Source organism: Giraffa tippelskirchi, chromosome 2, assembly GCF_054371585.1.
Source record: "Giraffa tippelskirchi isolate mGirTip1 chromosome 2, T2T-mGirTip1v1.2.pri, whole genome shotgun sequence".
Lineage (NCBI taxonomy): Eukaryota > Metazoa > Chordata > Mammalia > Artiodactyla > Giraffidae > Giraffa > Giraffa tippelskirchi.
In genome coordinates, this window is record NC_137276.1 from 154,482,192 (window position 1) to 154,507,910 (window position 25,719).

The 25,719-nt window shown below is 41.6% G+C and overlaps 1 protein-coding gene across 5 annotated transcripts in view; it reads right to left on the bottom strand.

Annotated features, from left to right (window-relative positions):
* The window catches only part of DGKG (diacylglycerol kinase gamma), a 211,746-nt gene that overhangs the window by 114,491 nt on the left and 71,536 nt on the right, over positions 1-25,719 (bottom strand). For all 5 annotated transcript variants that reach the window (XM_081571404.1, XM_081571402.1, XM_081571403.1 and 2 more), the window contains exons 6-11: positions 15,814-15,984; positions 12,488-12,537; positions 9,135-9,209; positions 8,328-8,450; positions 3,987-4,104; positions 2,366-2,454 (exon numbers count right to left, since the gene is read on the bottom strand). In XM_081571404.1, coding sequence (XP_081427530.1) covers positions 2,366-2,454; positions 3,987-4,104; positions 8,328-8,450; positions 9,135-9,209; positions 12,488-12,537; positions 15,814-15,984 — 626 coding nt within the window. The remainder of the gene's footprint in view (positions 1-2,365; positions 2,455-3,986; positions 4,105-8,327; positions 8,451-9,134; positions 9,210-12,487; positions 12,538-15,813; positions 15,985-25,719) is intronic.

The window sequence follows — 25,719 nt, forward strand, 5'->3', positions numbered from 1 at the left end:
CTCCAGGCAAGAATACTGGAGTGGGTTGCCATTTCCTTCTCCAGTGCATGAAAGGGAGAAAAGTAAAAGTGAAGTCGCTCAGTCATGTCCGACTCTTAGCGACCCCATGGACTATAGCCTACCAGGCTCCTCCGTCCATGGGATTTTCCAGGCAAGAGTACTGGAGTGGGATGCCATTGCCTTCACCCTGAATAGCAGAAGGGGTGGATATGGACTCTGGGGAAATGTGGGGGCATAGCCTGAAGTGCCAACAACAAGCACAATATTAAAAACACATGGAATATATGCATGACACCATCCATGTTTGTATTAGATAAAAGTTTTAAATTACTTATCAATTAAGTTACTGTGTCCTCCTTCCAAAAGGTTTTTGGTAAAACTGTTGCTCTAGATGTGTCACATTTACTTTGTAGTTTCTCACCTTCTGCCATTCACCCCTGAGGGTGTAAAGAACTTGGTTTGCTAATCAGTTTGTCACCTACATGGTCACAATTAATTTGCTCCAAGATTATTATTATTATTTCCATTATATATAGAAAAAAAATATGAGGCTTCAGAGAGGTTAAGTGACTGGTCCTAGGTTCCAAGGCTGAGAAGTGGCCAAGCAGGGACTCACGGCCAGGTCTCCTGACTCCAAGTCCATGGGACTTTCCCAACACCACGTTGCCTTCTTCATCCTCTTCTTGGATCAGAAGAGATGGTAAAGGACTTGGGTTACCCCTGGAGACTCAGAAAGCCATGAATGTGCCCTGCTGGTCCCTCAGTGGTCTCCCTCTATTCCGAGTGTGGCAATGGCCAGAGTGCAGGCTCAGGGCCTGAGCCTAGGAGGCGCACCATATGTCCTGGTGAAAGGCATGGACATGGAAAGGTGTGTGCATGGGCATGGTGCGGGAGGAGTAGACAAGAGGCCACGTGGTGTCTTGCGGGCATGCATGTGTGTCCCTGGAGGTACCCTTCTCTCTCGGACTCCTTCTGGGGATGGCTGGATACTAGTTCCACCTGCTCATCATCTCCTGACTCAGATTCCTTAATGGGGTCTTCCCTTTGCAACAGCTCTGAGTGTTCTTGCCCTGCTAATTTGAAGAAGAATATACTTCCAGACTCAGTGAATGGCACCACTCGATGGTCACCTTAGAAACATAGTAGCCATTTCCAACCTCCCTCCCTCCCTCTCTCATCCCCTACACCGTCACCACCAAGTCCTGGTGGTAGGACCTCCAATTACCTCTCAAACTCTCCCCTCTCCCTTTATGTCCTTTACCTCAGCCAGTGAGACAGTCAGAAGACTCAACAGCTGGCGTGACTGGGGGCAGTCACTCATTACAGACACAGCAGAGAAGGCAAGTACAGACCCCAACCCAGGCAGGCCCTCAGCAGCACTACCTCTTGCCTGAACTGTTGGAAAGGTTTCCCCCTCTTTAATCTGATCTCTTTCCTGCACCATAGTCAGAGTGTGTGTGCATGCTCAGTTGTTTTAGTCATGTCCAGCTCAGTGACCCCTTGGACTGTAGCCCACCAGGCTCCTCTGTCCATGGGGTTCTTCAGGCAAGAATACTGGAGTGGGTTGCTATGACCTCCTCCAGGGGATCTTCCTGACCCAGGGATCAAACCTGCTTCTCTTACATCTACCTGCATTGGCAGGTGAGTTCTTTATCACTAGTACCAGCAGTGAACCCAATTTGCAAGCCCAATCATCTCTTCACATGCTCAAAGTCCTTTAGCTGTCCCTTAGCTACATATGAACCTCCTTCCCAGCTCCTCAGCCTGGATCTCCCCAGTCCAGAGCACATCTCTTGGCTTTCCCTCTGAGCCTCCTCTATGCCAGTCACACTAAACCAGGTACAGACCCCAGAATAAGCCACATATCCATGCCTTCACTCTTGAGGCTGCTCCAGTCCAGAGTGCCTTGTCCTCCTCGATTCCTTGTGAAATCTTGCTGACTTGGGTTCAAGACACAACTCAAATGCCATTTGGGTTTTTTTTGGTGAAAGCTTCCTCGTTCGTCTCTTCTCCCTGCCCTCTGCCCCCACGCCACAACTGTAAGTCCCACACAGTGCTATGGCTACAGCACCGCGTGCTACATTGTGTTCTGCTTATGTGCCTGTCTCCCCTCACTAGACTGCATGGTCCCCCAGGCTGAGGACCACCTTATGACCTTCATACCCCCTGGAACAGGGCCTGGCACATGGTGGGCGGGTACTAGGGAGATGCTGAATGGATTGATGGATGGACGAGATGGTTTCAGGGTGGTCCTCGAGGCAGAGAAGGGACAGGACAAAGCCCCTTCCTGTCCAGGAATCTGTGGAGATGGACATGTTGCCTGGGACACAGCATGCAGTAGAACGAGGCAACAGGCATCACCAACCTCGCCGCCCCTTTTGGTTTTGGAGTTCGTTTTGATACACGCAGGAATGTTTTTGGATACACAGCGTTCGTGGACAGTGTATCTACAGTCTGCAAAATAAATGAATAAATAAATAAGAATAGTACCTGTGAGTGACCGCCTAGGGAAGGTCAGCCATCCTCCTCCCCCCTAGCTGAGGCCCAGGCCTCCTTCCATGGGGCAGGGGACATGTAGAGCTGGCCTTGCCAACTGGAAATTCAAGTCTCCAGCTGTTCACTGACAGGAATCCACGGTTATCTCCCAGACATGCTTCTGCACCCTCCACCCCACCCACTGGCTTTCATTGGTGAATGCAGCAGGAAAACATCCCTTAAGGGGAATGTGAGGTGTCACCCTGGCTATGCTAACAACACAGTATTGAATGTTGGGATGTTGGGGAGTGGAAAGCAACGCCAGGGTCTCCCTAATTCTGCAGACAGGCAGACATGGGCCTGAACTCTGGCTCTGCCCTTTGTAACTACCCACATGATCTAGGGTATGTGCCTTCACAGCTCTAAAACTCAGAGTTTTCTACAAGATGGGAATAAAATTAGCTTTTACTTTGGGGAGCTTTTGCAGCATTAAATGATTTGTATAAAGCACCACTTGTACAAGTCAGAATAGCTGTTCCACAAATGACTGTTATTGTTGTTACTACTTACTACTATGCCATAGGCCTAGAACCTACGAGGAATGAGGCTGGGTCTATGAAAAGTGGGTAAGAGCTGGGTATGAGAGGGTGCTGGAAAGACAGGCGGCCCCTTCTTATGCCTGCTGATGCTTGTTCGAGGTAGACACTGGACCCAGCTCTGCTACGATGTCTTTTGTGGTGGAGGCTGCCTGCTGCCTGGCTCCCGAGTGCATGGCAGATGAAACAGTCTGGCGACTCGCACCCTACCCGAGGGCCCTCCCCACAGCAGCAGGTCCCCTGTCCCTGGAGGGTTCAGGCTGAGTGCCTGCTGTCTGCATCCTGAGGCGGGGGGTGGGCAGGATTCTGCACCCATACACCCTGGGCCTTGCAAAGCCTTCCTGTTGCAGCCCTTCCCCTCTCTTCCTGCCCCCCAAATTCACACTCATTCCTCCATCACCCCTTCTCTCTTCCTTCCCCTCCATCTCTTTCTTCTGCTCTCCTTTCCAGGCTCCCTCCCTCCTTTCTCGTGTGTGTTTTTTTCCTCCTCTCAAGTCTGACTTCACTAAGTGGATTATAAAGTACAACAAATGGATAATTTTAATTTCCATTGTATTTATGAATATTAATTTAATTTAAAAAAACCTCAGGTTCTTCTGACCACCCCAACATTCACTAGCAAAATGCAACTGAAATTAATATGAGATGCTTTTTAGTTACCTGTGAACTTTCATAACTTTTTTCTAGGGAGTCAGTGGCCCATGACACGACTCCAGCAGAATAATAATCGTCCATTTGATTTGGGTAGAACAAGAATAGGACATGGAGGTCTTGCTCTATTCCCTGCTGTGGGAAGAATATGGCAGGTCCCTCAAGCTAGGAAGGAGAGATGCTTCAACTTTCCTGGGACTGGCTCAACCATGTGCAGAGCAAGCTAGTTCCTGGCGAAAAAGGGTTTGAAGGAAGTTTACTCACAGATGCAGCAGAGCCCTTGCTTCCGAACGCCCATGAGCATGACGTGGCAGAAGTTGCAGTAGGTTGGTTTCTTGAAGTGCTTCAGGGTCCAGGCATGCTTCCCATCCCCCTTGGAGCCCTGAGGGGACAGCAATGGAATGCGATGCTCAGCAGGAAGCCCCACTTTCTCTAAAAAGAGTCTCTTCTCATATTTGGAAGATGAGTTATTCGTTTAATTTACTGATGTAAATACTCTGAATGGAAATGCAAATAAAAACAAAATCCTTCGTGTGAGTATGTGTGTATGTTCTAAAATAAGCAAAAATTAAAAATTAGGACTGAATGGAGTATGTGTGTGGGAGATAAAATTAGCCCTCCCCTGCATGGCTGGTGGAGTAGAAATCAGAACAAACTAACTTAGTTATCTTTCTCTTAACTTCTTCCTTTCTTTTTTCAATCATTTATCTATTATCTGTCAAGCATCTGTTTATTATGTCAATCACCTATTATTTATCAATTGCTTATTATCCATCAATCACCTATCATCTATCAACCATCCTATCTATCTATCCATCCATTCATCCATCCATTTCTCTATCTAAAAGTCCTTTAAATGTTTATAACTTTCAACTTACAAATTTCCTTTCCTGGATTCTATCCCAAAGAAATTTTTGAAAGATATATGAGCATTTTTGTGCTCTATCAGATGTTGAGCCCAGCATTATTTAAAATAATGAAAAACTGAAAATATCCTAAAGCCCTCAAAAATGACCAAAAGGTTTATGGTACATCTCTATGAGTTAATGTTAAGTGGCCATCAAAAAGATATTCATAAGAACCTTGCATGGCTTGGGAATGTGCTCATGATACTAAGTGCTAAAACAAAAAGCAGAATGCAAATTTGATGACATATTATGATCTCGGTTTTTATATAATGATACATTGGATGGGAAAAAAAAAAGTGACCAAATTGTTAACAGAGGTTAGCTATAGCTAACAACACTACAGATTTATTTTATTCTCTAATTTCTACATTCTCTGTATTTGCCAAATTTTTTACAGTGAGGAGGTACTAGTTTTATAATCAGGAAAAAAATTAGCTTAGTAAAAATACTGTACTCCTCTCATCAAACTTTCTGTACATAGAAAAAAATAGCAAAGAGACAGAGAGGGTTAAATCCTTTCCCTCTGGCTTGGCTCAGAAGCAAATTCATCCTTATCCACCAGATAAGCCAAGCCTGACATAATCATACACCTTCTCTGACACCAAAGTTCCCACCTTCTAACCCCTGGGAGCACAGCCTCACTGGAGACTGTGGTTTCAGGAGCATCCCTCCACGTATAGTGTCCTTGAACTTTTGTCATAGACTCCGTCAAAAGAGTAACACTCTTGGGCTGATCTTAAGGGTAGTGAAAAAAAAAAAGTACTGTAAGGTCGTAACGATCGAGAGTCAGGTACATGGAGTCCAACGTGCTGGACTGAAACCTACTTATTTCTGGGCCCCTCTGGTTTGGGCTGGCCATGGTGGCCAGACCCATTCCTGTGCTCCTCTGCTAATGGTCTCTAGAGAAGCCCACGTGCTTTTTCAAATGCTGGTCTCCCCCTGGGGCCAGAATACGCTTTTTTCTTCTTATCACCTCAAAACCCTGCTTCCTCCAAAACCTGAGTTTTATAGAATTAAAGTCTTTTCATATAATGGTTTCTACTTTAGTAAATGGGTTCATTAATTGATTAAATGATTCACTAAAAGACCGATTCATTCATTCTTTTGACAAACATTGACCACAAGGGATTTTTATAAAAACTAAATGAAATTTAAGTGAAGCTCCTAATCCAGTGCCTGACACATTGTAAATGAAAACTTTTATTAAGTTCTTACTCTGCACTAGGCAGTAGGGAACACAAAAATAAGTAGAGTGTTTTCCTACATGTGAGGAGGTAGATTTATACCTATTCTAGAAATGAAGAAGCAGAGACTCATAGAAGTCAGATATATAGCCCAAGACCACACAAATATTCAGTGACTGAGCCAAGCCAGCGGTCATACTGGCTTCCAAATCCATGTTTCTTCTTATATCTCCACCAACCAGGGTTTTCCTTCATGGACAAAAGGGAAATTACAGTATTCTTAGCAGACCGAGCCCAAAGGATGGTCATCTGACCTAAAAATATCTTTATGAGCAAAATTAATTAGCTGACTCTCTCTTTCTTAGATATTGTTTTCACAGATATAGGGTAAGAATCAAAAGGACCTTGACTTGGAATAAGTAACATTTCTGCTTGGGTTATAGCACCATCATGTGGCTCTTTTATTTTTGCACATTGGAGGCTGCAGTGTTTGGGAGTCCTGCACACAGGTTTTATGCTGAGCCTACAGCTCCTTGGAGACAGATTATTTCTCATTTATCCCATTTAGAGATCTCCAGACTTTTCAGTGGCCGTAAGTGGGTTTTGATAAAAGCCAAACAAGCACTGTGACTTATAAGACATCGAGGCATGGTTTCCCTAGAACCCCAATTATTAAGTGTTAAAACGTACAATATAGTGCATATTTTCAAATGAACACATAAAACTTTGGATTCATTAAAACCAAATGCACTTTTGTGTTTTGTTTGCATTATTCCTGATGTAAAGTATGGTTTATCTACAAGGTTCATTTGGCATCGGGGAGAGACACTGGGGAGAACGTTGGAAAAATGTTGTCTCTCCCTCTTCCAGCCATAAAAAGTGGAACCCCTCCAAACAAAGAGTTGGTGGCACCTTGGGCTCAGCAAGTCCCACCTAAGAAATAGAACTAGAAATTGGGTCTTTGTGATTAAAATGTCCCATCTCTATTCTTATGTTTTAGAGAAAAGGAAAAAAAAACATCAACTGGTGTGTTAGAACAACACTCAAGCAGAACTCCTACTTTGATTCAGGTATTATCTTGAACCTTAACAGCAGAAAGTACACCATACCTTTCTGGGCTCCCCCAGGTCCTAGCTCATGTGGGTTTGTGCACACAGTAGGTTCTCATCACTGCATGAGAAGTGTGCTGTTACTGAATATGGAAGATGGTGTCTGCTACTAATTAGGTGTGTGACCAACTGCAAGTTCCTTTACTTCTCTAGTCTTCAGTATGAAAAACAAAGGGGATAGACCAGGGATCACCAAATTCACTTCTAGCTCTGACCTTCTAGGGTTCTAAGGATAAAGGAGCTCCTGGTTCATTGATTTCTATTAGTATATGGAAAGACCAAAACATGCTATGAGATAATTGCAGGATTCTTAGCCCTGAACTGCAGAACTGCCAGATGGACATTTCATGGGCAACAACGTCAGCTAGAGGCCAACCTAGCTGAACCTTCTCTTCTGTCCCTCTCTATGCCATTTCAGTAATCTCAAACAGGTGTTGTTTACAACCCATGAGGCTGTACTGGTAAATGCTAATGCTGCCATTTGCACTTCTAGTTCTAACCTTCCATATCTCATGTATGGAAGCTACTTTTCATGGTAAATAAGCAGACCAGGTCAGAGGCCAGTGCTTCACATAAATATTGGGAGGTTTCTCTAACACACCCTGAACTTTCTTTCACATGGGTTTTTGATCAAGCTCTTCTCCTGCCTGCAAACTCTCTTCTACTAGCCAAACCATACCCATTATTGAGAACCAGATCAAACATCCTAGGTCATTTCACTTGATCCTTATCTCAAGAATGGGGTATCAAAATCCCATGCATCCCTCAGAGTCAGGGCAAAGTTTCTTCCACTGATCTCACTCTTAAGTGTGGGATGTTCAAAAGTGCAGCTTCTTTAGAGTCAGGTACACATAAATGCTGGCTCCTTTTTTTCATCTTCAGACTCAGAATCTCAATTTTCCATCTGTATAAATGGGTAAAAAAATATCTACCTTATCTGGTTATTCTGATTGCTAAATAAGATATTATCATTGAATACTCTCTGCCTCACAACAGATCAGTATTTTTCCTTTCCTTTTCTTCCCTCCCTCCCTGCTTCACTTCCTTCCCAAACTGCCTTAGCATTTTTACAGCTAATTTTGAGAAAAGATGGAATTCTTCCCTGAAAATTTTTTGTCCTTTGCGTGGTTGAACAGAAGTTTCAGGTGGGTGAATATGATATCCGTGTCTCCTCTCAGTCCTCAGAACAGGATCTTTATTTAGTAATAATTTAGTAAATGTCTGTCAAGTGAATGGACATATTTCAGGTACTAACAGGTAAAAAAGAGAGGACTTTGGGGCTGGCCTGGAGCATATGAGGTATCCATCGAGAAGTCTAGGACAGAAACCAAGGATATTAACTTCCACATGAAACCTGTTGTTTCTGAAAGGTGAGGGGTCTTGGACCTCAAGTGTGCAACTTACAGAGTCGTCCATGCCCAGGAGGACCAGCAATGGGATGGTGGTCATCCCTCCGTGGACCCACTCCTCAAGAGACACAAAGCCGTCCCGGTCGTAGTCCATCCCTTGTAACATCTCCTTCAGTATCTGCGAATCCGTAGAGCAACAGTTGTCCACTTTCACCCTCGACTTCTCTGCCTGCCCCCACCCTTTCCTTTCTCTTTTGTGCTGAGTTTTCTTGTGTTTTACCCCATTCTCTCCAATTCAGTGAGTAGAGAGCAGTGACGGAGCAAACTGGGGTGAGGAGAGCAGAGGTCCAAGCCTGGCTCTTCCCAGACCTGTGTGCCCTTAAGTAAACCACCTGGACTCTCTGGGCTCTGTTTTTCTGCTTTGCCCATCTGCAAAATAGAACTAGCATTGCTGTGCTTGCAGCCTGGTAGCGAAGATTAGAGAAAATGTATACAAAATGCCAAACATAATATCGGTCTCATGGGAGCCCCCAATGTAATAATTATTATCATCTGATGACTGAGAAAAATCTTTGAATTTCTTTCTAGCTCTAAATTCTCTGACCTGTGAACTCCTGTTATGAAAATTCAGCTAGGGGGTATTATTAGGTATTATTATTTGAATTAGTCTACACTATTCTGCATTGCCTCTAATTTTTCCTATCAGAAAAGTGGGAGGTCAAGGAGGTGTAGGACCCCAAAGGAGCCACCTCTAAGAAGATGAGTCTGGGAGACACTCTATTGTAAACAAATGTGTTTTTTCAAGTCCCACTCTTATCTTAGAATCTCACTGGGAAGTCACCCCAGGCTGCTGGAAACTCACAGGCCTTAGCTCCGTGGGATCCCACTCGAGATACTGGGCAATGTGCAGCATCTGGCTGACAATACGATCCATCTCCTAGAAAACACCAAGGAGAGAAACCAACTGAAGATGTGTTTCCAAGAGCAAGAGTCAACATCAAACCCCGTGGGAAGATGGGCAGGGTGTTGTGTGAGAAGCAGCTGGTACAATACACTGGTATTTCATCATGAGCTCACTGTTTGTTTCTGCTCTTTATTTCTGCCTTGACCGCAAAGCTCACAAGAAGCGTAGACCATGGATAAGCCAGAGGTATGCAGAAAGCTCACTGAACACTGACCTCATCCTAAACCCACCTTCCTTCCCCTATTCTGCGCTTTGACTCAGCATAGGAAGCACTCCTGTTTCCTCCTTCTTTGTGATCACAGCTCTTAAAAATACTTACAAACCAAGGCACTTCTTCCCTTCCCCTTTTCCCACACCTCATTCCCACAGCTTTAGCAACTTGGGATTCATCTATACCCCTTGGGGGTCAGTTTCAGTTGGATGTAGGGCCACTGGGTTGGTCCTTTCTCAGGCACTATGATTCAGATTCTTTTTGGCATCTCCTTTGTATCCTTTGTATCAAGTCCAGCCCTGGGTCTGGGACTCCTGAAACAGGAAATTCATGAAGGCTATGCTTCTCTAATGAGTGAGCCTTTTGTTTGGTACCAAGGCCAGGCTCCATCTAAAACCTCACAGAATTGCTGATGCTAATGAATCAGTGCCCTGAGAGTCCCACGGAAACACACTGGACTGAGGAAGCATTTGCACGTTTAGAGTACCATCTAGGATATTCATAATAAAGTTGATTTGGGGACACGCGTTGTAAAACTAAAGCAAAGGTTAAAGGTGTTACTTTCACCAGACAGAATGCTGGGTCAACATAAGCAAGCTAGGACCCAACAGGGATTTTTAACATTGTATCTCATTTAAATTAGAAAATAGCCCACTGTAAAACTGCAGATGAGGCAGTAGGTGGGGGTAAGGAAGTGGGCAGTAAGGAGGAAACAGAGCTCAGCAGATGTCCCAGTGGAAAAGAGCTTGTGAATCTAGCAGGGTTCAAGATTCAATGTGAGCAAACAATGTAATTCTGAATTGGAGAATTAGACTTGATCTAGAGCTATGTAAATGGGTGGGCATTTTCAGGAAGCAGAGTGGGCAGATTTCAGGAAGAACGAGTTCTCCTGATATGGATACTTAAAGAGTCCTGGAGGGGCAGGTTCAATTCTATACCATATTTTAAGAATGGCATTGCCAAACTAGAGCTTGACTAGAGTAGATATTTAAATCTGCTTTATCAGAAATACTGTAGAAATTAGGAAACTGGAGCTTGGAGAAGATTTTAGGGAAGATGTGGTCAGATATTCAAATACTTGAAAGCCTACTGTGTACAACTGGTACTCTGCTGGTCAGCTATAGATGGCAGAAATAAGCTGAGGGACATAGGGAGGGAGGAGTTGAAGGTTGGCCTATTTTGACCTCACCATTGGGGAGGCTGGGGGAGGGGAGAGAAGGGCAGAATTGAGTTTTGTACTGAAAATTTCCCTGGTGCACTAGAGGTGGCTTTGATGATGGAAAGATGCCCTCTCTAACATCATCCTCAGCAGTCAATTGGCTATTTTAAGGTAATAGGTGAATTCTGCATTACTGGGAGTGTTCACAAAGAGGCTGGATATCCAACTGCCAAGAGGTCTTGGTGGGAAGTTGAGAGACAGAGAACTATTTTGAGATTTGCTTCAGTCCACCAATGGTACCTTCCAAACAGATCCAAAATTTAACTGCTTCTCACCACCTGCAATGCTGCTACCTAAGGCAAGTTACCATCATTTGTCTTGCTTATTTTTACAGCCTCCCAACTGGTATCCCTGCCTACGTTCCTACAGTCTAGACTCAACACGGCAGCTAGAGAGACTCTGTGAGGACCTATGTCAATCATGTCACTCGTCTGCTCAGAAACTGCAATGGTTCTCCACTTCTCCAGAGGAAACCCTTGTAATCACCTTTAAGGATTGGGAATGCTTTGCAAATATCTTGTCCCTTCTCATTACTTCTCTGATCTCATCTGTTCCTCCCTCCTGCTCCACTCATTCTTGCCTCCTCCTTAATCTGCTGACATTCCAGGCACCCCTTAAGGACCTGTGCCCTTGTTGCTCCCTCTGCCTGGGAGGTGCTTCCCCGTGACTCACTCCCTTCAAATCCTTCAAGTATCTGCTCAGATGTCCTTCCCTCAGGGAGTCCTTCCTTAGCTCCTTTTGCTAAAACTGAAGCTCATCCAACACTTCCTTTCCCTTCTTTATCTTCCTCTGGTACACGTGTGTATTTAACACATACTTGACTACACTTTGCAGTGTGTGTGTTTTCGTTAGAATGAAAGCATTATGAGGACCTGCATCTCTGTCCATCGGCTCACTGATACATCCCCAGGGCTTAGACCAGTGCCTGACATATACGAGATAATCAATGGGCGTTAAACAAATGTTTAAGAGTCCACTATTCTCCAGTGGTTCCCTTGCATGATCCAACCCACAGCACTGAAATGTGGCTATAGGGATCCCTTTTAAGACCATCTGGGGTTGAGAGGGAACCGGGATGATGCAGTTGGTCTAGTGGACTGCTTCCCTTTCTTCCTCCCTCTGGGCTGTCTCAGCTCCATGCACTTCAACCTCAGAGCCTTTCTGGGAATGCATCCCATCTCTGACCCTGCCAATCATGAGAACAGGACCTGTCTGATTCTCTCTGCCTTCTCCACTCTCTGCCTTCTTCATTTTCTGCCCTTCTTCTCGCCCTATGATCCCCACCCTATTCTTGCCTCTTCCTGAGAGAAGGTAGAGGGGCAAGACTCAGGCTTTCCCAGGTCTGGTGGGATAGGATGATGTGCTTGGAGAAGATAGAATGAGACTCCTAGTGCTAGTGCCTAGGATATGAGAAGAAGGCAAGGGTGATAGCCAAGCTCACCAGAAGTTACCTGCCTTCCTCCTGTCTTCCTGCCCTGGTCTCACTGCCTCTCCCCACCTCCTTTCCTCCACTCTTGAACTTCAGAAGGAAACTGAAGGGGGAATTTCTGAACCAACTTGGAAGTTAACTAGATTTTACATCTCCCCAATCTGAGATTTTGCAGTTTGGGCTCCTGGAATGAAAAGGCAAGCTGGCATTCACTCTCTTCTGGCCTAGCTCTTTGGATGTAGATGGAGGGGGCTTCTATTCATCTTTGTAGCTCATATTGAGACACAGCTATTCTGATGATGGTGGAACTGGGAGTTTCTGAACTCTCCTTTCACCTGCTCCCCTCTCTCCTAGCCTTTCTTGGATCTTGGAGGAATATTTGGAGAGCTTACCGCTTGGTCCAGGAGACCGTTCTCATCCGAATCATAGAGACGAAACATGACTGCAAGAAACACAAAGGCGAGGCTTGAGCAGGTCTTCCAGGCACTAGGGATGGGCTGAGACTTTGCTGCCAGTTTTTAGGTCACTTCTGACCATCACTGGGGCGAAGTCTGTTGCAGCCAGCTAACCCACCCTCCAAGGCACAGAGTCTGCTTCCTTACAAAGAGGGTGGGAAGAGGGAGGAGAACCAAGCCACCTGGCTTCTAGGACTATCTAAGCAATAACTCTGTGGCTGATGAGATCTGGATCATGAGTGTGATTCCCTATGGAGCATTCACACCTTTCAGCATCATGGGAACACAATGCAAAGCAGATGCCCTGCTGGTGGTGGGCAGACACTGGAGTGATAGATGGGGCACTGCTTCCACTGCACATAGGAAGCGTGTGAAGTTGGACAGTTTTAGACCATGGCCCTGTCCTACCACCTCTAGCACATCAAATAAGTCATTTATCTTCTTTAGATTCGATTTCTTCATCTGTAAGATAAGATTAAAATAGTTTCTTTATCCTAAGTCTTTTTTCAAATGAAGGCTAATACATAAATGATACACTAAAATCTATAGTGTTCGGAATGTAGAAAACACTCAACAGATGTTATTTTTATTTTCTTTCATTAATGAATATTTATATATGGCATTTAATATGTATAATATATCATCTTATGCACCTATCATTATTACTATTTAATCCCCAATAATATTATGAAGTAGTTACTATTATGGAAGCTATTGTACTTCTTTTTCTAAAATGTCAGCATGTGATTCAGAAACATCCTCTGTCATGTTCTAACTGTAGAGAAGTGATGGAGGATAAGAAAGATTTGGGAATGAATTTTGGGGAAAGGATGAAGTGTTCATTTATGAGATTTGGAAACTTGCTCTTTAATTAATCTAAAAGGTAGAGATTCTGTCTGTGGTCTCAGAAGTAAGCAGGGTGGGGAGCAGAGCTGAAAATGTCTTCATTTCCTTCCTATCCTTTGAAATGTTCCCTCGTGCCAGCATTCTCTGTGGAGCTCCCCTGACCGACTCTTCACTCATGTAACTACTCTGGACCTCTCGGGATGTACCCACAGGGTCACAGCACTCCGGTTAATTTGTTAATCTGCCCTTGCATTGTCACTTCCTTCTACATGTTTTATGTCTCTGGACCTTGTGTATACAACGATGTGTTTCTGGTTGGAGTTTAAGTTATTTAAAAGTAGGGTCATGGGCTTCCGATTCTTTGTGGCTCCTCTGAATGTCGCAGTCAGAGACACTCTGGGCCCAGGTGGCTCTAATGTAGAGCCCACTTTGGTCCTACTGTGAGGAGTAGAACAAGGAAGTATGAGCAAGCAACATTTTTTTTAGAAGCATGGCCTTGGGCAAGTCATTTAACTTTTCCATGCTTTCTTATATATAAATGACAAAATTATATACATATATATATAAAATGACAAAAATCATGTTACTTTTCTAGGGTTACTGTGAGGTTAATAGTGCATTTAAAGTGCTTAGCAAAAATGAGATGTTCGATGTTGAGTTTTCTTTATTACATTGATAACAGGTGGCATTTCAGCCTATCATTTCCTATACATACACACACCCCGTTATTTTTTGTAAAAAAAAGGTTTAATTTGGTTTCAGTCACTAAAATCTGAGATGATTTGAATTTATTTGACTTAATTAAAGAAAACTTTAAGGACAAATGACCAAGTTTCTGCAACAAAAAATTTCAGGGGAAAAAAAAGCAAACAGTCAACATAGTAACCAATGGTAATGTATGGACTTTACTTGGACCCCCAATTCAAATAAACAACATTTGAATTGTTTCCCATGATGGGAAAACAATGAATACTGAAAATAATGAAAACTGAATGTTTGAAAATAGTAAGGAATCATTTTCTTTAGATGTGATAACAGTGTTGTGATTATATTTAAGGAAAAGTCATATTTCAGAGGTACATACTGAGATATTTACAAATGAAATTATATGATGTTTGAAATTGGCTTCAAAATAATCTGGTGCAGAAGAAATGAGTAGGAGGTATAAATAAAACACAACTGACCAGAAGCTGGTAATTGTTGATGGATATAGGGAAGTTCTCTGCATTCTCTACTCTTATCTGTATTTAAATTTTTCTATAAGAAAAAGCTTTTAAAATCAGTTTATTTTTATTACCATTATAGGACTCAGTCTGAGAGGCACTCACATGAAAAGGCTGCCATATCCTCTTTGGTAGTTATGAACAAATACAATGCCCCAAATCCAACCGAATATGGGAAATAATCTGACATTTCCCTTTTAACATTAGTCAGTAGAAACAGAAATCTGGTATATTTGCTTCCAAATTATCATTTAAGACTGGCAATTATTAATATTTCAAACCTGTGGGGTAGATTTTAAGCTCGGCTAATGAGCAAATGTTTCATTTTGTTTTTGGCAAGGGTTAACCTCTGCCAGACTTCTCCTTGCTAATGTTTATTTTGTTGACTATTCTGATTATTGGCTGAAATTCTGACTTTTGCTATAACGTGTATGTTTTTCCCTTAATATCTCCTAAGATCCTAAGAGAAACCAAAATAATATATATTTTTAAACAAGATCTACCTATAACCTGTTGTAAAGTTTGCCTGTAGGCTCGCAGAGGCCAGCGAGACCGTCTCCAGAGTGATTGTCTGCGAGACTGCACTTTGTGGGCTTTCCTTTTTGCTATTGTTCTCCTTCTGAAGAATTGTTTTTAAAACCAAGATCAACTCCCTTAATTAACTAGCCTTCTTTCTCTAGAGGCCAAAACACTTGGGGCTGGGATGGATGAAGACACAGAAATAAGCTCTAACAAGGTAGAGGTTGATTAGGTCTCAAGAAAAAAAAAGGATTTCTCATAGTTAAAGAATTGCTTGGGCATGGAACAGGGGAAGGAAGACAGATGTTGCAAATCTTCCCTTGAAAAGTCTTCTAAGGGGAGGCAGCAGCTTTCTGATTAGAGGCTTTCAGGAAATCCTGCCAGCAAAGAAAGGGCGTCTTCACCTCTTTTAAAGACCCCTTCCCTTTCCAGATCTTGATTCTCAATACCAAGGTGTCAAATGCACCCCCACCCTATACAACTGGTACTGTGTTCCAGGGTAGATTCTAGGGAATGTTTATGTCACTCCTGGTGACAGGGCAGAAGACCTCCCTCAAGGAGGCAGGACCCACCTCCAGGATCCCAGATCAACCTCAGCCTGTTTAGAAGGACGGATAGGATAGTAGGTCTTCCTCTAGGAAAAAGTTAAAGCCCCCTGACAGGGTACATACTTACACTCTAGCTTATCCTGAGGTCTCCCCGACTCCAGTAGGGACAGGTAACACACGACATCCTTCAGGTAGACTATGGGGGATTCTGAGCCTGAAGACTGAGCAATAAGTTTTCCCACAGGGGTCGCAGCTGCTTGGTTGTTAGCAGGCACTTGCTTCTCAGTGATCTTTGTTTCTGCATCATGCAAAATGAAAGCATCCAAGGACACAAGGTTTAGTAAATATGAAACCCTTGTTGCCCCATTCTTTTCATGGAAGAGGCAAGAATTTTATATAAATGTCTTCAAAGGCATGGATGATGCTTTTGATCAAATAAAAAAGATATGATTAAATCAGAGGCCCTAGAAATCCAGTTTGTAAGCTTCATACTTTTTGAATGAACTGCATTCTGACCCTTTAAAGAGTCTACAGCCGTATAAGAAAGTCCCTTATACTATGTGAATTTTTAGAAAAGATGACAGTGAATTTTAGTAATATCAATCAGGTAAATGTCATTCAGCTTAATTTTGGGGGGAATACATCAAAGAGGTAATTTTAGCTGGGGCTCCAAAAATCCAGACTATTGGTTATGTACCAACATACCCCTTCAAATTTTCTTCTCAAGTGCATTTAAACATAAATAAAAAAGATGAAAGTTCAAAAGAGAAAACTGGAATTAACAATCAGCTAATTTTCAGAAACTAGGAAGAATTTTCACTTACTGAAAGCCTAATCAGTAGCATAAAGAAAGTGCAGAAAGTGATTCAATATACCACAGGAGTAGAGTAAGTTTTGCCTCTGAAATTTTCCTTCTTTTCATCCTTGTAGGTAGGAAAGGGCTTCCCTGGTGGCTCAGATGGTAAAGAATATGCCTGGAATGCAGGAGACCTAGGTTCAATCCCTGGGTTGGGAAGATCCCCTGGAGGAGGAAATGGCAACCCACTCTAATATTCTTGCCTGCAAAATTCCATGGACAGAGGATCCTGAGGTCTACAGTCCAAGGGGTCGCAGAGTCAGACACGACCAAGTGACTGGACTAGGACTAATAAATAGGAAGACCATTTCTTTGTCCTCTGGTTAAGAAATATGATGTTATTAACATTAATACTAACCAGAAAACCAGATACCTATATTTTACTGTGTGAATTATACTTTTTTGAGGCACTTTAAGGGCCATCTCTCTTTCCCCACCCTCTTCACATCCATGATCTTAATATTGAATAAAGGGGTACAACTCACAAAAACCACAGGAAACAGTAAAAGGAAGACTGGTACTGGAAAATGCAACCTAAGTGTTGTACTACCAAGTAACAGGATCTTGAAGGCATAAGCAGAGGGAGTGAAAACCTTGATAGTAAAGCCTGCTGGGGAAAGCAAGCCACCAGTACACTATTTAGAGAAGCAAGATGCCAAGCAATGGCAAACAGTTCATCTCAGGCCAGCAGAGCTGTGCTAGATGAAAACCTTCCAGGTCCTAGAGGTTAGCTGTGGCTTGAGAAGGGAATTACCCATCACCCAGATGGACAGTGGGTGAGACCAAAGGTCGCTGACATACTCTGTATGGCACAAAGGGCCCTGTGAAGAGACCATGATGGAATCCATGAAACAGAGCTGCAAAACAAGGAAAGGAAGTTTTATCCTGAAATCTCAGAGGACCATTTCTCTAGAAATGATTTCTTACTGGGCAGGACACTCAATAGATTGCACAAAGGTGCAACCTCTATTAAACAGAAGTAGAAAGCCTCAGGGGTGAGCAAATTGAGACAAAAATACAATAGGATGAAATCTAAACAAGGATAGTGAGATGGAGGAAATTGCTATGAAATTATATATGCAACAGAAGTACTAAAATCTCACTGGAGTTAAAGTTATGGAAAAACTAAAGTATATAAGACAAATGTGAAAAACTCTTTGTATTAGGTAGCTCAAGTTACTGTTATATCCTCAAATTATTCATTCAATAGAACACTATTATAGTGACTTCCATGCCAACTAAGTTGGAATAAGAGGGATCAGTTTTACCCTCCTACTGATGCAACTTAAAAATTGGACAAAAGATACAAAATAATGGTTCATAGGACATTGAATATGGCCAGCACCAAACAGTGATCCCAAGAGATGGGAAACAATTGAGGTGATCCCTGCAAATGCCACATCTTACTGACTGGAAAGTTTCTAGACTGTGGCACAAGGAGGGAAACCCAGCAAGGTCCTGGAAATCTCTGTGAGTTGCAGAGATGGAGCTGGGAGTCTGGGGAGCTCACGGTGGGTGCAATTCACAGAGCAGAGCACGGGAGGGGAGGCAGCTGCACAGAGAGAACTCCAGCTGTCTCTGCAGAAGGTCCTTTTGAGTAATCGGCTGAGAGTTCCCTCAATTACTCATCTGAGTAGTGAGCGGCACACATGTGTAAGGAAACTACCTGAGGCTGGGGAAGGAATCCAGATGAGAGGGAACAATTCCTGTACTGCACAGAGAACCAGGCATACTGTCTATTCCCAGCAATCAAAGTAGAAACCTCCTATAATTAATGAACCATTAAGTAGAGTACTCAGAAGAGTTTTGCCTTGATAACTGGGCAAAATTAGCCCTACAGAAAATGCCTCCCTGGTCCTTTTTGACAAAGCTTTGAAAGCTTGACCCCTAAAGGTCAAACTATTTCCAAGTAAACCTAAGTGTATCCCAAAACAAAGCTCAAGAATATTTATAGAAGCACAAAAATATCTAGTACCAACACTGTAAAATTTTCAAAGTCTGGCATTCAATAAGATATTGCCATGTATACAAAGCAAGTATGAATAATAATAATGAGAAAAATCTATTGAAATGGATCCAGAATGATACAGATGATATAATAGACAAAAACTTTAAAACAGTTATTATAACTACATTCTATATATCGAAGAAGCTGAAGGGAAGATTGAACATGTTAAGTAGAGACATGAAAGGTATTTCATGATGTTCACATCAAGTGTCTAGATATGAGGTTAAATGAAAAATAGAAATATACTGAGCAGTGTTAACAGCAGATTAGATATTGCAGAAGGAAAGATTAGTGAATTTGAAGCATTGCAAGAGAAACTAGCCAAAAAGACTATATTAAAAAAAAAGTATCATACCAGTGAGCTGTTGGACATCTTCAAGTAGTCAAATAAACATGTAATTGGAATACTTAAGAGTCAGGAGCAGAAAAATATTAAAGAAATAATGGCTGATATTTTCCCAGATTTGTTATTTGATAAAAACTATAGAACCTCAGACACAAGATGCTCAATGAAATCCAAACGTAAGAAATATATATAAAACTACACCAAGGAACACCAAAATCAAATTGATTAAAATCAGTGATAGAAAATCATAAAAGAAACCAGAGAAAAAACATCTGATATGGAGAGAAACAGAGATAAGAATGACTATAGTTTTCTTACTGGAAACAAAGCATGCTGGTAGCCAGTGGAACAACATCTTTAAAAAAGTACTAAAAGAAAAAAACCTGTCAAATTAGAATTCTTGATTCTGCAAAATATCTTTGGGAAAAAAAGGCTAAATAAAGAACTTCTCAAATGTACAAGCTATATAGAGCTACATTACAAGAAATGGTAAAGGAAATCTTTTTACTAGAATTACAATCTATGGAAACCTGGATTTACACACAAGAATGATGAGCATTAAAACTAGTAAACCATGTAGATAAATATAAAGAATATTTTTCTTATTAACTAAATCTTTTAAAATAACAGCTAACTATGACAATAACAATATGTTGTGTGGTTTATAACATGTAGAAGTAAAAAAAGCACAAAGACATGGAGAAACACAAGTATGTTGTTGTAAATTTCTTATAGTATATGCAAAATGAAATACTACTACTTGAAGGTACACTGTCATAGTTAAAACAACTAAGATAAAACAGGAGATAAAGTAAAATCATAAAAAATTCAATTAATTTAAAAGTATTTAGAAAAAACAGCAAATGGGAATAAAAGAAGAGATTGGAAAAAAGAAAACAGCAATATAGTAGTTGTAAACCTAATTACATCAATTATCACAGTAAATGTAAATGTTCTAAAACTCTAAATGGCAGATATTGTCAGAATGGATTAAAAAATAAGACCCAAAAACATGCTTCCTATAAGAAAGTCAATTTCAATATAAAGACATAAATACATTAAAAGAATGAAATAATATATACTATGGTAACACTAGTTAACTAAGGTGGTTTTATCAGTTATGAGGAGCCTGGTGGGTTCATTGGGTCACAGAGTCAGACACGACTGAGCGACTCACACTTATCACACAAATTTCAAAACGAAGAATATTACTAGGGATAAAGAGAGTCATTTCATAATGATAAAGAGGTCAAGTCATTAAGACCACGTAATACTCCTAAACATTCCACTTCCAGGTCTTTACTCAAAAGGAATGAAAGCTGTCTGTATGAAGACTTGTATATGAATATTCATTTTACTTTTAATAGCTCAAAGCTGGAAATAACCCAAATGTCCATTGATAAATGAATGGATAAACAAATTGTGGAATATCTACCTGTATACTGAAATACTAGTCAGCAATAAAAATATGCTAATTATTGATATACCCAACAACATGGATGAATTTTTAAATTATGCTGAATGAAAGAAGCCAGATGGGAAAAAGTACATACAGTATCAATCTATTCATATAAAATCTAGAAAATGCAATCTAGTCTACAGTGACCACAAGCAGATCAGTGGCTGTATAGAAATGGAAGTGGACGCATAAGGAGGGTAGGAGAAAGGGACTATAAAGGAAATTTTTGAGGCTGATGAATAACTTCATTATATTGGTATGTGCTGATTTTATTGATGAATACAGACATAAAACCTTATTAAGTGTACATTTTAAATGTGTATAATTCATTTTATGCCAACTGTACCTCAACAAAGCTGTTTTAAAACAAAATTATGTGCAGATAATGTAATACTTTATTACATTGTTGTTGTTGTTTAGTCACTTAGTCGTGTCCAACTCTTTTGCAACCCCATGGACTGAAGCCTGCCAGGCTCCTCTGTTCATGGGATTTCCCAGGCAAGAATACTGGAATGGGTTGCCATTTGCTTCTCTAGGGGATCTTCCTGACCCAGGGATCAAATCCACGTCTCCTGAGCCTCATGCATTGGCAGGCAGATTCTTTACCACTGAGCCACCTGGGAAGCCCAGTACTCCACATAGAACACACCAAAGGCTTCATGCAAAACCTATAAGAACTAATACATGAATTTGGTAAAGTAGCAGGATACAAAATTAATACACAGAAATTTGTTGCATTTTTTTTACACTAAAAATGAAATATCAGAAAAAGAAAAATTCTTTAAAATCCCATTTAAAATTGCGATTAAAAACCTAGGAATAAACCTAACGAAGGAGGTAAGAACTATAAAACATTGATAAAGGAAACCAAAGATGATTCAAAGAAATGGAAAGATACCCCGTGCTCTTGGATTGGAAGAATTAATATTGTTAAAATCACCACACTATCCAAAACAATCTATAGATTTAATGTGATCCTTAACAAATTACCCATGACATTTTCTATAGAACTAGAACAAATAATACTGAAACTTAGATGGAACCACAAAAGACCCAGAATTGCCAAAGCAATCCTGAGGAAATAAGAGCAAAACTGGAGGCATAACCCTCCAGGACTTCAGAGGTACAGTAACCTAAACAGCATGGTATTGGCACAAGAACAGACATATAGATCAATGGAACAGAATAGAGAGCCCCCAAATAAACCCATATACTTGAGGACTTCCCTGGTGGCTCAGATGGTAAAGCGTCTGCCTACAATGAGGGAGACCCGGGTTCAATCCCTGGGTTGGGAAGATCTCCCGGAGAAGGAAATGGCAACCCACTCCAGTATTCTTGCCTGGAAAACCCCATGGACTGAGGAGCCTGGTAGGCTACAGTCCATGGGGTCGCAGAGAGTCAGATATGACTGAGCAACTTCACTTCACTTCACTTCACTTCACTTGAAGCTAATTAATCTTCAATAAGGGACAGAAGAATATACAGTGGAGAAAAGATAGTCTCTTCAGCAAATGGTGTTGGGAAAGCTGGACAGCCAGATGTAAATCAATGAAGTTAGAATACACCCTCACACCATATACAAAAGTAAACTCAAAATGGTTTAAAGATCTAAATATAAAACAGGACACCATAAAAACTCTTAGAAGAGAACACAGGCAAAACATTATCTGACATAAATCATAGCAGTATCTTCTTAGATCATTTTTCCAAGGCAAAAGAAAAAATAAGCTTAAAATCAAATAATAATCAACTGACAAGTTTTTGCACAGCAAAGGAAACCATTGACAAAATGAAAAGATGACTTACAGAACTGGAGAAAATACTGACAGATGATGCAACTAGCAAGAGGTTAATATTTAAAATATCTGACAAATGTGTGTTAGTCACTCAGTCCGTGTCTAAGCTTTTGTGACCCCATGGATTATAGCCTGCCAGGCTCCTCTGTCCATGGGATTCTCCAGGCACGAATACTGGAGTGGGTTGCCATTTTCTTCTCCAGGAGATCTTCCTGACCCAAGGATTGAACCTGGGTCTCCTGCATTGCAAGCAGATTCTTTACTGTCTGAGCCACCAGGGAAGCCCAAAATATACAAATAGCTCATACAATTTAATATGAAAAGAGCGCAATAAAAAATTGGACAGAAGACCTAAATAGATACTTCTCCAAAGAAAACAAATAGATGGCCAATAGACACATGAAATGAACATCACTAATCACTAGAGAAATGAAATCAAAGTCACAATGAGGTATCACCTCACACTGGTCAGAAGAGCCATCATTAAAAATTGTAGAAATAATAAATGCTGGAGAATATGTGGGGAAAAAGGAACCTTCCTACACTGTTGGTGGGAATGGAAATTGCTGTAGCCACTATGGAAACCAGTATGGAGGTTCCTTAAAAATCTAAAACTAGACCTACCCCATGATACAGCAATCCCACTTCTGGGAAAAGACAAAAACTCTAATTCGAAATGACACATACACTCCAATGTTCATAGCAACAGTATTTACAATAGCCAAGATGTGGAAGCAATCTAAGTGTCCATCAACAGAAGAATGGATAAAGAGGATGTGGTTTGTATATATACAATGGAATATTATTCAGCCATTTAAAAAGAATGAAATAATACTATTTGCAGCAATGTGGGTGGACCTAGAGAATATCATACTAAGCGAAGTAAGTCAGACAGAGAAAGAGAAATATTATATGATATTACTCATCTGTGGAATCTAAAAAATAACACAGGGGGTGGGAGGAGGAATAAATAGGAGATGCGATGAAGAGATACATACTACCATATGTAAAACAGATAAGCAATGATGATTTACTGTATAGTACAGAAAACTATGGAAAAAACTGTGGAAAATTCTGAAAGAGATGGGAATACCAGACCACCTGGCCTGCCTCTTGAGAAACCTGTATGCAGGTCAGGAAGCAACAGTTAGAACTGGACATGGAACAACAGACTGGTTCCAAATAGGAAAAGGAGTTCATCGAGGCTGTATATTGTCACCCTGCTTATTCAACTTATATGCAGAGTACATCATGAGAAATGCTGGGCTGGAGGAAACACAAGCTAGAATCAAGATTGCCGGGAGAAATATCAATAACCTCAGATAAGCAGATGACACCACCCTTATGGCAGAAAGTGAAAAAGAACTAAAGAGCCTCTTGATGGAGAGTGAAAAAGTTGGCTTAAAGCTCAACGTTCAGAAAACTAAGATCATGGCATCTGGTCCCATCACTTCACGGCAGATAGATGGGGAAACAGTGGCTGACTTTATTTTTCTGGGCTCCAAAATCACTGCAGATGGTGACTGCAGCCATGAAATTAAAAGACACTTACTCCTTGGAAGGAAAGTTATGACCAACCTAGATAGCATATTAGAAAGCAGAGACATTACTTTGCCAACAAGGTATGTCTAGTCAAGGGTATGGTTTTTCCAGTGGTCACGTATGGATGTGAGAGTTGGACTATAAAGAAAGCTGAGCACCGAAGAATTGATGCTTTTGAACTGTGGTGTTGGAGAAGACTCTTGAGAGTCCCCTGGACTGCAAGGAGATCCAACCAGTCCATCCTAAAGGAGATCAATCCTGGGTGTTCATTTGAAGGACTGATGTTGAAGCTGAAACCCCAATACTTTGGCCACCTGATGCGAAGAGCTGACTCATTGGAAAAGACTCTGATGCTGAGAAAGATTGAGGGCAGGAGGAGAAGGGGATGACAGAGGATGAGATGGCTGGATGGCATCATCGACACGATGGGCATGGGTTTGGGTGGACTTAGGGAGCTGGTGATGGACAGGGAGGCCTGGCGTGCTGTGGTTCATGGGGTCGCAAAGAGTCGGACACGACTAAGCGATTGAACTGAACTGAACAGAAAACTATGGGCTTCTCAGGTGGTGCTAGTGGTAAAGAACCTGCCTGCCAATGCAGGAGACCTAAGAGATGTGGTTTCCATCCCTGGGTTGGGAAGATCCCCTGGAGGAGGGCATGGCAATCCACTTCACTATTCTTGCTTGAAGAATCCCATGGATGCAGGAGCCTGGTGGGCTACAGTCCCTAACGTCGCAAGGAGTTGGACACGACTGAAGCGACTTAGCACACATGCGCTCACAGGAAAGTATATCCAGTATCTTGTAATAATCTATAATGGAAAATAATCTGAAAAAGTATACACCTGAATCACTTTATACACCTGAAACTAATACAATATTATAAATCAACCATACTTCAATTAAAAACATTAACATTATCCTTTTGCAAAGACATTTTGGTTACCAGAGCTGTGACTGGATCTTGAGCCATTGTTTAAGTCCTCAGTTTGGCCTACTGTTCAGTCCAGCAGTGGAAATGCTGGGCTGCAGAAGGATTCAGTGGCGTACGGTCCCAGTGGTGTCCCACCTGCTCATACTACCTTACATGAAATGCCCCTAACCCACAGCCATTGAGCACATCCCTCGGGGACTACCCTCTTCCAGAGCACAGAGGTTCCATCCAGATGCCACATCACACTCCCTTCTTAGTGATGGTTCTTGGGCAGAGCTGACTTGTTCCACCTTCTTTCTAAGTCTCTCCATTACGTCTTGCCTTCCAGTTGGGCAGTGTGGAAAGGACACCAGACTATAAGCAGAAACCTAGGTTTGTGCTAAATGATGTGTGATCTTGTACAAGTAGGCTTACTTCCCACACCCAACCTCAGTCTTCTCATCTGTTAAAAGACAGACTTGTATTAAAATTGATGTTTAACAAAAGTTGTGAATGACATGAAAAATGTTTTTGAATATAATGCTAAGTGAAAAATCTGGATCCAAAATCATGTATATACAATCTGATTCCAGTTCTATAAAAAATTTATGGGGAAAAAAAGACCCCTACAAGGATAGGTGTGTGTGTGTGTGTGTGATAGCATTGGAAGATTTAGGTGATTTTGTTGTTTCTTTCCTTTTTCCATACTCTTAAAAAAAAATTTTTTTTTACACTGTGTTACTTGTAAATTAAAAAATGGAGGGATTTTCCTTGAGACTCCAATTGTTCAAGCTGCTGAACCATCTCAACTGCCTGAGGAACCAAATAAAAACCAGGAGAATGAAGTTCACGCTGTTTATCCCATTTTGTCCTGAGCATTCAGGGAGGGGTGAAATCGGCCTTTCCTGAGCTGACACTCTGACAAGGACAGGCTGCTCAAGGCCCTGGCTGACCTCTGGACTCAGTGAAAGGCCCTCTCTGCTATGCTTATGGATCCAGCCATGTCCCCACCTGGCTCCAGGAATGAATAATTAAAGTGGGTGGTTGCAGAACTGAGCTTGGAGCTTGATCTGGCAGGTCTACATAGGCCATATCAAATGAGAATTAAGTTTCT